The sequence below is a fragment of the Phyllobates terribilis genome, unplaced genomic scaffold (assembly GCF_046119375.1).
Source record: "Phyllobates terribilis strain yellow unplaced genomic scaffold, ASM4611937v1 Scaffold_7__3_contigs__length_470593459, whole genome shotgun sequence".
Classification (NCBI taxonomy): Eukaryota; Metazoa; Chordata; class Amphibia; order Anura; family Dendrobatidae; genus Phyllobates; species Phyllobates terribilis.
In genome coordinates, this window is record NW_027362767.1 from 427,991,149 (window position 1) to 428,004,911 (window position 13,763).

At 46.8% G+C, this 13,763-nt stretch overlaps 1 protein-coding gene across 2 annotated transcripts in view; it reads right to left on the minus strand.

Moving 5' to 3' along the window:
• Positions 1–13,763, minus strand: part of LOC141153318 (HLA class II histocompatibility antigen, DM beta chain-like) — a 35,687-nt gene that overhangs the window by 11,466 nt on the left and 10,458 nt on the right. For both annotated transcript variants that reach the window (XM_073638036.1, XM_073638035.1), the window contains exons 3-4: positions 11,130–11,405; positions 6,665–6,781 (exon numbers count right to left, since the gene is read on the minus strand). In XM_073638036.1, the coding sequence (XP_073494137.1) occupies positions 6,665–6,781; positions 11,130–11,405 (393 nt within the window). The remainder of the gene's footprint in view (positions 1–6,664; positions 6,782–11,129; positions 11,406–13,763) is intronic.

Consider the following 13,763-nt stretch of genomic DNA (forward strand, 5'->3'; position numbering starts at 1 on the left):
TGCTGTCCTGTGTGTCAGAGCTTAGGAGTCCTGCTGTCCTGTGAGTCAGAGCTTAGGAGTCCTGCTGTCCTGTGTGTCAAAGCTTAGGAGTCCTGCTGTCCTGTGAGACAGAGCTTAGGAGTCCTGCTGTCCTGTGTGTCAAAGCTTAGGAGTCCTGCTGTCCTGTGAGACAGAGCTTAGGAGTCCTGCTGTCCTGTGTGTCAGAGCTTAGGAGTCCTGCTGTCCTGTTTATCAGAGTTTAGGAGTCCTGCTGTCCTGTGTGTCAGAGCTTAGGAGTCCTGCTGTCCTGTGAGTCAGAGCTTAGGAGTCCTGCTGTCCTGTTTGTCAGAGCTTAGGAGTCCTGCTGTCCTGTGAGTCAGAGCTTAAGAGTCCTGCTGTCCTGTGAGTTAGAGCTTAGGAGTCCTGCTGTCCTGTGTGTCAAAGCTTAGGAGTCCTGCTGTCCTGTGAGACAGAGCTTAGGAGTCCTGCTGTCCTGTGTGTCAGAGCTTAGGAGTCCTGCTGTCCTGTGTGTCAGAGCCTAGGAGTCCTGCTGTCCTGTGAGTCAGAGCTTAGGAGTCCTGCTGTCCTGTGTGTCAGAGCTTAGGAGTCCTGCTGTCCTGTGTGTCAGAGCTTAGGAGTCCTGCTGTCCTGTGTGTCAGAGCTTAGGAGTCCTGCTGTCCTGTTTGTCAGAGCTTAGGAGTCCTGCTGTCCTGTGAGTCAGAGCTTAGGAGTCCTGCTGTCCTGTGTGTCAGAGCTTAGGAGTCCTGTTGTCCTGTGTGTCAGAGCTTAGGAGTCCTGCTGTCCTGTGTGTCAGAGCTTAGGAGTCCTACTGTCCTGTGAGTCAGAGCTTAGGAGTCCAGCTGTCCTGTGTGTCAGAGCTTAGGAGTCCTGCTGTCCTGTGTGTCAGAGCTTAGGAGTCCTGCTGTCCTGTGAGTCAGAGCTTAGGAGTCCTGCTGTCCTGTGTGTCAAAGCTTAGGAGTCCTGCTGTCCTGTGAGACAGAGCTTAGGAGTCCTGCTGTCCTGTGTGTCAAAGCTTAGGAGTCCTGCTGTCCTGTGAGACAGAGCTTAGGAGTCCTGCTGTCCTGTGTGTCAGAGCTTAGGAGTCCTGCTGTCCTGTTTATCAGAGTTTAGGAGTCCTGCTGTCCTGTGTGTCAGAGCTTAGGAGTCCTGCTGTCCTGTGAGTCAGAGCTTAGGAGTCCTGCTGTCCTGTTTGTCAGAGCTTAGGAGTCCTGCTGTCCTCAGTGTCAGAGCTTAGGAGTCCTGCTGTCCTGTGTGTCAGAGCTTAGGAGTCCTGCTGTCCTGTGTGTCAGAGCTTAGGAGTCCTGCTGTCCTGTGAGACAGAGCTTAGGAGTCCTGCTGTCCTGTGTGTCAAAGCTTAGGAGTCCTGCTGTCCTGTGAGACAGAGCTTAGGAGTCCTGCTGTCCTGTGTGTCAAAGCTTAGGAGTCCTGCTGTCCTGTGAGACAGAGCTTAGGAGTACTGCTGTCCTGTGTGTCAGAGCTTAGGAGTCCTGCTGTCCTGTTTGTCAGAGTTTAGGAGTCCTGCTGTCCTGTGTGTCAGAGCTTAGGAGTCCTGCTGTCCTGTGTGTCAGAGCTTAGGAGTCCTGCTGTCCTGTGTGTCAGAGCTTAGGAGTCCTGCTGTCCTGTGAGTCAGAGCTTAGGAGTCCTGCTGTCCTGTGTGTCAAAGCTTAGAAGTCCTACTGTCCTGTGAGACAGAGCTTAGGAGTCCTGCTGTCCTGTGTGTCAAAGCTTAGGAGTCCTGCTGTCCTGTGAGACAGAGCTTAGGAGTCCTGCTGTCCTGTGTGTCAGAGCTTAGGAGTCCTGCTGTCCTATTTGTCAGAGTTTAGGAGTCCTGCTGTCCTGTGTGTCAGAGCTTAGGAGTCCTGCTGTCCTGTGAGTCAGAGCTTAGGAGTCCTGCTGTCCTGTGTGTCAGAGCTTAGGAGTCCTGCTGTCCTGTGTGTCAGAGCTTAGGAGTCCTGCTGTCCTGTGAGTCAGAGCTTAGGAGTCCTGCTGTCCTGTTTGTCAGAGCTTAGGAGTCCTGCTGTCCTGTGAGTCAGAGCTTAACAGTCCTGCTGTCCTGTGAGTTAGAGCTTAGGAGTAGTGCTGTCCTGTGTGTCAGAGCTTAGGAGTCCTGCTGTCCTGTGTGTCAGAGCTTAGGAGTCCTGCTGTCCTGTTTGTCAGAGCTTAGGAGTCCTGCTGTCCTGTGAGACAGAGCTTAGGAGTCCTGCTGTCCTGTGTGTCAGAGCTTAGGAGTCCTGCTGTCCTGTTTGTCAGAGTTTAGGAGTCCTGCTGTCCTGTGTGTCAGAGCTTAGGAGTCCTGCTGTCCTGTGAGTCAGAGCTTAGGAATCCTGCTGTCCTGTGTGTCAGAGCTTAGGAGTCCTGCTGTCCTGTGAGTCAGAGCTTAGGAGTCCTGCTGTCCTGTGAGTCAGAGCTCAGGAGTCCTGCTGTCCTGTGTGTCAGAGCCTAGGAGTCCTGCTGTCCTGTGAGTCAGAGCTTAGGAGTCCTGCTGTCCTGTGTGTCAGAGCTTAGGAGTCCTGCTGTCCTGTGTGTCAGAGCTTAGGAGTCCTGCTGTCCTGTGTGTCAGAGCTTAGGAGTCCTGCTGTCCTGTGTGTCAGAGCTTAGGAGTCCTGCTGTCCTGTTTGTCAGAGCTTAGGAGTCCTGCTGTCCTATGTGTCAGAGCTTAGGAGTCCTTCTGTCCTGTGAGTCAGAGCTTAGGAGTCCTGCTGTCCTGTGTGTCAGAGCTTAGGAGTCCTGCTGTCCTGTGTGTCAGAGCTTAGGAGTCCTGCTGTCCTGTGAGTCAGAGCTTAGGAGTCCTGCTGTCCTGTGTGTCAGAGCTTAGGAGTCCTGCTGTCCTGTGTGTCAGAGCTTAGGAGTCCTGCTGTCCTGTGTGTCAGAGCTTAGGAGTCCTGCTGTCCTGTGTGTCAGAGCTTAGGAGTCCTGCTGTCCTGTGTGTCAGAGCTTAGGAGTCCTGCTGTCCTGTGTGTCAGAGCTTAGGAGTCCTGCTGTCCTGTGTGTCAGAGCTTAGGAGTCCTGCTGTCCTGTTTGTCAGAGTTTAGAAGTCCTGCTGTCCTGTGTGTCAGAGCTTAGGAGTCCTGCTGTCCTGTGAGTCAGAGCTTAGGAGTCCTGCTGTCCTGTGTGTCAGAGCTTAGGAGTCCTGCTGTCCTGTGAGTCAGAGCTTAGGAGTCCTGCTGTCCTGTGAGTCAGAGCTCAGGAGTCCTGCTGTCCTGTGTGTCAGAGCCTAGGAGTCCTGCTGTCCTGTGAGTCAGAGCTTAGGAGTCCTGCTGTCCTGTGTGTCAGAGCTTAGGAGTCCTGCTGTCCTGTGTGTCAGAGCTTAGGAGTCCTGCTGTCCTGTGTGTCAGAGCTTAGGAGTCCTGCTGTCCTGTGTGTCAGAGCTTAGGAGTCCTGCTGTCCTGTTTGTCAGAGCTTAGGAGTCCTGCTGTCCTATGTGTCAGAGCTTAGGAGTCCTTCTGTCCTGTGTGTCAGAGCTTAGGAGTCCTGCTGTCCTGTGAGTCAGAGCTTAGGAGTCCTGCTGTCCTGTGTGTCAGAGTTTAGGAGTCCTGCTGTCCTGTGTGTCAGAGCTTAGGAGTCCTGCTGTCCTGTGAGTCAGAGCTTAGGAGTCCTGCTGTCCTGTGTGTCAGAGCTTAGGAGTCCTGCTGTCCTGTGAGTCAGAGCTTAGGAGTCCTGCTGTCCTGTGTGTCAGAGCTTAGGAGTCCTGCTGTCCTGTGTGTCAGAGCTTAGGAGTCCTGCTGTCCTGTGTGTCAGAGCTTAGGAGTCCTGCTGTCCTGTGAGTCAGAGCTTAGGAGTCCTGCTGTCCTGTGTGTCAGAGCTTAGGAGTCCTGCTGTCCTGTGAGTCAGAGCTTAGGAGTCCTGCTGTCCTGTGTGTCAGAGCTTAGGAGTCCTGCTGTCCTGTGTGTCAGAGCTTAGGAGTCCTGCTGTCCTGTGTGTCAGAGCTTAGGAGTCCTGCTGTCCTGTGTGTCAGAGCTTAGGAGTCCTGCTGTCCTGTGAGTCAGAGCTTAGGAGTCCTGCTGTCCTGTGTGTCAGAGCTTAGGAGTCCTACTGTCCTGTGTGTCAGAGCTTAGGAGTCCTGCTGTCCTGTGTGTCAGAGATTAGGAGTCCTGCTGTCCTGTGTGTCAGAGATTAGGAGTCCTGCTGTCCTGTGAGTCAGAGCTTTTAAGAGTCAAACAAATTCAAAAATTTGTAAAAATAAAAACTGTCGATATTTTCTGAGACACCATTTTGGCGTTCAATCTTTGTTTTCTTGCTTTTTTTTGGTGATTAACATATGATTAAAATAATTTTATGTCTTGATTGATTGGACGTGATACCCAAATAAGTTTTTTTTATTTTTTTTATTTATTTCTAAATGGGAAATAAATTTGTTTTATATTTTTAAAAATATATATTTTTTAGTCCCTGACTTGAACTTGCGATTGTTTGATCGCTTTTACTATACACTACAATATACCAAGATATTGCAATGTATGAAGAAAATGACGTACTGCTATGGAGTCTACCCACAGGCGAATCAGTAGAATCAAGGAGGGGGCCTTCAACAGGAACTTAGCTGCCATTACAACCCATTGATTCCCTTATGTCTTCACGCACCGGAAATCACGCTATTTAATTGCCGCTGTCAGAGATCTGCTGTGACATTCACCTGTTGTGACCATGTGCCGTAAGATTACAATATTTGGTTGAAAAAAAAACCAAAAACCCCTAAGATGTAATTCTTATAGATTTCCAGCAGGTGTCGCCATGGTTTTTCTCAATACTGGATCTGTGATTATATTTTACCTGCAGTTTGTGTATAAACATGTGCAGTAATTGCAGAGTATTTGCTGCATAAAATACGCAGCGTTTTAAAGCACCAGCAAAGTGAATGAGTTTTCTGAACTCTCCTGCACACGCTGCTTTCCTTTCAGCGTATTTTAACCATTAAAGCTTTTATTTTTTCATATCTGCAGTGTTGATTCTTTTATCGCTTTTATGGTGTTTTTCACACATTCAAATGAATGTGAAAAAAGCAAATAAAAACTCAGCGAAAATTAAAAATGCCCTTATTGTATGCAGAGTCTTTCCTGCCAATAATCAATTTTTTGGTGCAGAAAAATACGATGCCATAACGCCACGTGTGAACACGTCCTCAGTATACTCAGGCAGCGTCCAGCGCTGACAACTCTACAGAAATTCTTGGTAATAGAAAAAAGGAAACCAGCTCACCCTCCGCAGTCCAGGGGCTCGGGATCAGCGCTCTGCCGGCCCTTCAGTACAACGATGAAGGAGAAGCTGATCCGGCTCACTGGACATCAAGTAAAATGGGAAATTTATTCGGTCCAGAATTAAAATCATTTCATGTGGGTACAAAGTACATAGTATGCAACAATCCAGAGGTGATGGGAAGGGGGAACAGGGGATAAAGCGCTAGTTTACGAGACGCGTTTCGAACAACACATGTTCTTAGACTTGGTATATACAGGTGCATCTCACTAAATTAGAATATCATAGATAGTCAATTACAGATGGTCAGTTTTTCTTAGTATTAGTAGCATGTGATTTGTATAATCTAGGGGATATTCGATTGCCAGCTTCGCAATAGAGAGGCATATTGGATATTTATTATAAACCCCAGAGTTCCCTCAGGTCTCAATTTAAGAAAATAAATTATGTTACACTATTAATTCAATTTAATTGATCTGTTATAGTTTTGTTTTTAAAAAAATATTGCTCTTACATATGTCTAATCACGTGTTTGCAGTTGTTTTGGTGCGATCTGTACGTCACTTTTGCTTAGAGTTCTCTTTTTCAAACAGAACACCGGCCATCTACGCCATTGATTACCTGGGTATATAGGAAGCCTTCTTCCTCTCTCCCAGTGAACATCTATATACCAAGTCCAAGAACATGTGTTGTTCGAAATGCGTCTCGTAAACTAGCGCTTTATCCCCTGTTCCCCCATCCCACCACCTCTGGATGGTTGGATACTATGTACATTTGTACCCACATTAAATTATTTTAATTCTGGACCGAATAAATTTCACATTTTCCTTACCTTGATGTCCTGTGAGCCGGATCAACTTCTCCTTCATGGAAATTCTTGAGCAGATTGTAAAATCATCCCCCGGCTGATAACATTTTTTTTTCATGTGTCGGTGATTTTTTTATATACCTTAGAGACTTGTACAGATGCTTCTTTACGGGTCACAGTGAATGAATGTCCAACTTTTACACCCAATCGCTTGTTTACCCCACAAATGACGATGTAATCGGAGGACAGTCACTTTATGAGACAATAGCCAAAGGGCTTTTCTGTTTTCAAGTTGTTGTAAAATTAACAAACTTTGCCTTACTCACCCTCCCCAGGTCCGGTGCTGAATCTCCACTGCTGCTCCTGTTCTCCTTTACTTGGATGCACATGAACAGCGCTGCAGACAATCACTGAGCTCAGCTTCTGTGGCCAAGTAGACGGCATAAGCAGCTCAGACCCGCCGACCTCGTTGATTGGCTGCTGCACGGTGGATGCGACATTAGCGCTGCAGACAGTAAAAGACCCTGGCAGCAGCGGCGGAGACTCAGTGGTGGACCCAGGGAGGGTGAGAGAGGACAAGTCTGTTTTAGTTACAGAAAACTTCAGTCGGGAAATCAGGAATCCGCTTTAATAATTTCCTTGTCCGTGTTCTTATGCTCTTACCGCTCCTCTTGGCGTTCTTCCACCACAGAAATCCTGATATCACGGCGATCAGTCCCAGCGCAAAGATCACAGAGGAAACGCTGATCTTAATGATCTGAATGGAGGTCAAACCGGCTTCTGTATGATAAGAAACAAGGAGTGAGAGACGCGGGAGAAAAGGCCTCGATCTGCTTCAGAGACAGAGGAAAAGGCCTCGCTGTACTCCAGAGACAGAGGAAAAGGCCTCGATCTGCTCCAGAGACAGAGGAAAAGGCCTCGATCTGCTCCAGAGACAGAGGAAAAGGCCTCGATCTGCTCCAGAGACAGAGGAAAAGGCCTCGATCTGCTCCAGAGACAGAGGAAAAGGCCTCGCTGTACTCCAGAGACAGAGGAAAAGGCCTCGATCTCCTCCAGAGACAGAGGAAAAGGCCTCGATCTGCTCCAGAGACAGAGGAAAAGGCCTCAATCTGCTCCAGAGACAGAGGAAAAGGCCTCGATCTGCTCCAGAGACAGAGGAAAAGGCCTCAATCTGCTCCAGAGACTGAGGAAAAGGCCTCGATCTGCTCCAGAGACAGAGGAAAAGGCCTCAATCTGCTCCAGAGACAGAGGAAAAGGCCTCAATCTGCTCCAGAGACAGAGGAAAAGGCCTCAATCTGCTCCAGAAACAGAGGAAAAGGCCTCAATCTGCTCCAGAGACAGAGGAAAAGGCCTCAATCTGCTCCAGAGACAGAGGAAAAGGCCTCGATCTGCTCCAGAGACAGAGGAAAAGGCCTCAATCTGCTCCAGAGACAGAGGAAAAGGCCTCACTCTGCTCCAGAGACAGAGGAAAAGGCCTCACTCTGCTCCAGAGACAGAGGAAAAGGCCTCACTCTGCTCCAGAGACAGAGGAAAAGGCCTCACTCTGCTCCAGAGACAGAGGAAAAGGCCTCACTCTGCTCCAGAGACAGAGGAAAAGGCCTCACTCTGCTCCAGAGACAGAGGAAAAGGCCTCACTCTGCTCCAGAGACAGAGGAAAAGGCCTCGATCTGCCCCAGAGACAGAGGAAAAGGCCTCGATCTGCTCCAGAGACAGAGGAAGAGGCCTCGATCTGCTCCAGAGACAGAGGAAGAGGCCTCGATCTCCTCCAGAGACAGAGGAAAAGGCCTCGATCTGCTCCAGAGACAGAGGAAAAGGCCTCAATCTGCTCCAGAGACAGAGGAAAAGGCCTCGATCTGCTCCAGAAACAGAGGAAAAGGCCTCGATCTGCTCCAGAAACAGAGGAAAAGGCCTCGCTCTGCTCCAGAGACAGAGGAAGAGGCCTCGATCTGCTCCAGAGACAGAGGAAAAGGCCTCGATCTGCTCCAGAAACGGAAGAAAAGGCCTCAATCTGCTCCAGAGACAGAGGAAAAGGCCTCGATCTGCTCCAGAGACAGAGGAAAAGGCCTCGATCTGCTCCAGAGACAGAGGAAGAGGCCTCGATCTGCTCCAGAGACAGAGGAAAAGGCCTCGATCTGCTCCAGAGACAGAGGAAAAGGCCTCGATCTGCTCCAGAGACAGAGGAAAAGGCCTCAATCTGCCCCAGAGACAGAGGAAAAGGCCTCAATCTGCTCCAGAGACAGAGGAAAAGGCCTCGATCTGCTCCAGAGACAGAGGAAAAGGCCTCGATCTGCTCCAGAGACAGAGGAAAAGGCCTCGATCTGCTCCAGAGACAGAGGAAAAGGCCTCGATCTGCTCCAGAGACAGAGGAAAAGGCCTGATGAACGGACAATGAGGAAACACTGATGGCAAAAACTCTGATGAAAGTCAGACCATTATTTTTTGCGTATGAGAAAAATCACAGACGTCTGAATGAGGCCTTACAAGATCCTGAAGACGTAAAGATCCACAGAATGATCAGGATTCTGTACACATTCATATAACATCACTACGATTAACATATTATTACCATAAAATAAGAGAAAATAGAGAAAAAAATACAAGATAGAGCAAAGAACTGAGGCCGAACAAAAGATCCCGCAGGGTCCTCACATATATTACAGGCTGAGCCCTTTTAAGAATAATTTTCATTGGCTGGGAACCCGATTTTAATCCCTGAGCAAATAGTGCTTTGAGGTCAGGAGCTGAGCCCACTCCATACTCTGTGGGTGACGGCTGTGTTACACAGCTGCCATCTGTCTTTAAAGCCGGGTTCGGGTTCACACAAGTGAAGGAGGGTGGCGGGCTGATGAAGACGCCGTGGCAACAATTGGGCTGACAGAGTTAAATAATATGTTGAATGTGTGCGTTGTGTACTCTATAAGTTGTGTGATAAAGTTTTGCTGTGTTTTATCCCTATGGCCGTTATTGTATGCCGGTTCTCCTATAGGCTCTGCCTAAGGCCGTCCCTGGGAATGCGGGAGGTCTGTCCACTAGGGGAACCATACAATAGGTAAGGGATGTAGTTTACATTATATTGCTTAGACATTAGACAGTTAACTCTGGATGAGCTCACTAATGGGGAAGGGTTAGAGTAGTTTATATAGAAAAGAATATTCGGGTTGCAGGCAGTTAGTCAGGGTGTGAGTCCATGACACGGACACCCGAGTTCTGGGTCATTGACCCTTTTACACAGGACTGGTGCAGGTCCTTTACAAGAGAGAGTAGAGTAGAGAAGGAAGGCAGAACGGACAGGGAGACAGGTTCCAGCAAGCAGATACAGTGGAGAAGAAAGTGTTTTACCAGCGCAAGTTTTCTAAACAGAATGAGGACACATTTGATGCTCGATCTGGACGCACAGTCCTGGGCTTAAAGCCTACAAGAGGTACTGAGAAGCAGACCTTTGTATCCCTCATTAGGAGATTCTACATTGGGTTGCAGAAGAAGTGGATGATGTTGGGTCTCAGGACAGGATGAACACTGGAAGGGCACATAACCAAGGGTACTTCACTAACTAAAGACTGTCTTAATCTGTATGCAGCAGCCATGTGTAGACGAATTGCACAGTAAAAGTGAGTCTGTTAATCCGGATCTAAGATCTCCTGTCTTGTTTGAAGCCGGTTTCAGTCCCATGGACAATATAACAGTGAGTAAAGAAAATCCATCGTCAAACTACACACTCCACTCTCAGTCCTTTATAGAAGAGCGGACACAGGGCGAAGAGAACTCAGTTCCTGCCCACAGCGTGTTGTTACCGGCCCTGTGCCTCCCCCCTTCACGAGTGTATAAAAAATTATCCGATTTTCATCAATACAAAACCTGACAATATCCCCCCGTCTGGTGTTCTGTATGTGATCTGTATCACAGCAAATTTTTACATCCTCAGTTATGAACATTTACCAGAACAAGTACAGTTACCTCTGTTAAAAATTGTCGTATATCTGTTAAAAAACAGAAGCTACACCGATAATCCGTATGGGATACATTTCTTTTGCGCACCCACAGACTTCAATAGGTGAATCACCCGACATAAGGAAAGGGAGTACTACAATTATTCTCGCTCAGATCTGGTCTGCGAAAAAAAAACTCATGAGGCTCCCGATGGCACCTCGCAACCGCAACGTGATCGCTGGGCACTAGTTGGTACCTGCTGAAGGTCCCCATTGCTGCCATCTTGGTTCTCCTATGGAGCTAAGCCACAGAAGCTTCATACTAGACTGTGATTTTTACTATATACCACAGTATTATGGTATTGCGACACATACTATAAGTGAAAAGACAAAATTTGGTATTGCCACAATCCTACTGACCTCAAGGATCATGTTAGAGAGTCATGTTACCGCATAATAAAGCCCCCAAATAATGGCAGAACTACGGGTGGGAGGGTGGAGGATTTCACCATTTCACCCCACATGGAATTTCTATCCTTATTGTTCATGACATTATCTGGTAAAATGAATGGAGTCATTCAAAACTACAACTCGCCCCACAAAAAAATAAGCCCTCATACGGCTTCTAGACTAAAAAATCAAAAAGCTACGGCTCTACTAAGAAGAAGAGGAAAAAACAATAATAGCTGCCTAAATCTATCCCAGTGAGACGTGATGACTGCGCTTAATTTTTCTAGACTTGTCGGACACTTTCTCTTCCTTACGTCTCATTTTTCCTGCCATTTCTACACCAATAGTTTGCACCAAAATAAGGGGGCGCCTTAACTGGGCACATTTTATTGACTGGCTTCAGCCTCGTCCCCATTTCTAAACACTTCTCAAATCTAAAAAGTATAGAAATAATATACATATTTAGAGCACATGTGACATTTTTTGGTGCAATTCTGGAATTTTGCTTAGTAAATTTCCCCCATTTTTCTTCTCTATTTCTCTTGGAAAATTGCTCGGACCTTCAAGTTTTCCATCAGATGTTATAAATGGGATATTAAGGTAAGATGTTAATGCAGAAAAATCCAGCAGTAGATCCTGCATGTTTCCCACATGAGGAAGATGGGATGAAAACACAAAAATAGACTAGAAGAAGGTCTGGACGATGCAGCATTGAGCTCCCGGTGGCGCCGAGATGTTTGTCTCATACTTACTCCAAGTTTTCCTTATGGGCTCACGTAGGCTTTGATGTTCCACCTTACAAGTGTAATTATCTTCAGGAAGAGAGTCCCTCAGATCCAGTTGGGATACAAGCTGGTAGGTCCATTCCCCGGTTTGCACCGCCTGATTTTCAGTCTTAACCACAGTCTTATTATTTTTAATCCAGGAAACATTAATGTTTTCAGGGTAAAAGCCCCAAACAAAGCAGATTAGTAGAGGGAGATTGTCGTCATTCCCTTCAGGAGCAAATACCTCCATAGATGGTCTCACTGCAGAGACATAAAGGCAGAGATATCACACAAAAGCTGGAAGGAAGGAAGGACCTGCAGTGACATATGACAATTATAGCAGTATTATAGTAGTTATATTCTTGTACATAGGGGGCAGTATTATAGTAGTTACATTCTTGTACATAGGAGCAGTATTATAGTAGTTATATTCTTGTACATAGGGGGCAGTATTATAGTAGTTATATTCTTGTACATAGGAGCAGTATTATAGTAGTTATATTCTTGTACATAGGGGGCAGTATTATAGTAGTTATATTCTTGTACATAGGAGGCAGTATTATAGTAGTTATATTCTTGTACATAGGGGGCAGTATTATAGTAGTTATATTCTTGTACATAGGAGCAGTATTATAGTAGTTATATTCTTGTACATAGGGGCAGCATTATAGTAGTTATATTCTTATACATAGGAGCAGTATTACAGTAGTTATATTCTTGTACATAGGAGCAGTATTATAGTGGGTATATTCTTGTACATAGGGGCAGTATTATAGTAGTTATATTCTTGTACATAGGGGGCAGTATTATTGTAGTTATATACCTGTACATAGGCACAGTATTATAGTAGTTATTGTCACGATACTGCAACTAAGGACTAGGACAAGAAAGGGAAAGCTGTCCCTGCACTAGGTCTAGTCTGTAGCCCTACGATGGAGTGGGCAACCTATTCCTGGTGAATAGACCCACCGACGTTTCCTAGTCTAAACTCAATAGAAGACCTAAAGGAATGGGGAAGGAAACCCTGAAAGATCTAAGGGATAGGAAAACAAACAGGTGACCTCCTAGCAGGAAAAGAGGAAGCTGCAGAAACGAAAAGGACTAAAAGGAATCTCAGCAGGCAGAACTAGAAGATCCCAGAACTGCACAAAACTAAACACAAAAACACTGGCCAGAACACTGATAGATAAACACTGTTGTCCAGCAAGGACTAGGAGGCAGGTGCTGGATAATAAAGGGTGATACAATCACCTGACCAAGACACACCAAACACTAGGGGAAAAAGACCAGCAGCCAGAAAACCACAACAAAATGGCGGAGGGTCAAAAAGACACAGATTCTAACAGTTGTATTTGTTATGTTCTGCTACCAGAGCTAAGGAAAGAGAGGAGATCTGTCCCTACGATAGAACTCAGCTTGATCCCTACGGTGTAACAGGGAACCTGATCCTGCGATCAGACCTGCTAAAGTCCTCAGCTAGTCTGTACGGAGACCTATAGATGTGGGGAAGGAATCCCTACAAGTACTAGGGACTGGAAGCAAAATGGACACCTCCTAACAGAAATAGTAGCAGAAAGACGAACAAACAAATAATATAGAACACAGAGGTCCGAATACCAAGCAAACTAACAGAGTAAGATACTGAGCACAGGCTAGCTAAAGAGTAGTAATACAATGAAGTCCAGCAAAGCCAGAAGGGCGGAGCAGGACTAAATAGGCCAACAAGGTCATGTGACCAGCAATAGAAAAAAACTAAGAGCAAGGTTCTAACAGTACCCCCCCTTCTAAGAGGATCCTCCGGATCCCCTAGGCCCAGGCTTATCAGGAAACCTCCTGTGAAACGCTCTGATAAGTCTGGACGCGGAAACATCATCCGACCTCACCCATGAGTTATCCTCGGGTCCGAAACCTTTCCAGGCCACGAGATACTGCAAACTACCTCTATACCGTCTAGAATTAAGGATGCGAGAAATTTCATATTCCCCGTCCTCCACCACCGGAGGAACAGAGACAGTGGCGTCACCATCCGACACAACAGCTTTTTTTAACAGAGAGACATGAAACACCGGATTAATTCTCCAGGAGGTAGGAACCTCCAACCTAACAGCAGATTGGTTGACAACCTGAAGCACCTTAAAGGGCCCTACAAACTTGGGACCCAATTTCTTAGAAGGAATCCTCAACCGCAGATTCCTAGAGGACAACCAAACCATATCACCAACAGCGAACAAAACCTCCTGTCGTTTCCTATCAAAGTGGTCTTTAGATTTTCTGTTAGCCTCCAGAAGATTACCACGCACATCCGTCCAAACTCTCTCTAAATCGCCGGAAAAATTCTCCTCCTCAGGCACGGCAGATACCAACTTGGAGAATGACCCAAACGACGGATGTCTCCCAGAACAACAAAAAAAAGGCGAACAACCAGCAGAAGAAGATGTATGATTGTTCAGAGCAAATTCAGCAAGTGGCAGAAACTCAGACCACCCCTCTTGATTGTCTGCCACAAAACAACGCAAGAACTGCTCAACATCCTGGTTTTTCCTTTCTGTCTGGCCATTAGATTCAGGATGATATCCGGATGAGAACGACAAATGAACTCCCAACCTGTCACAAAAGGCA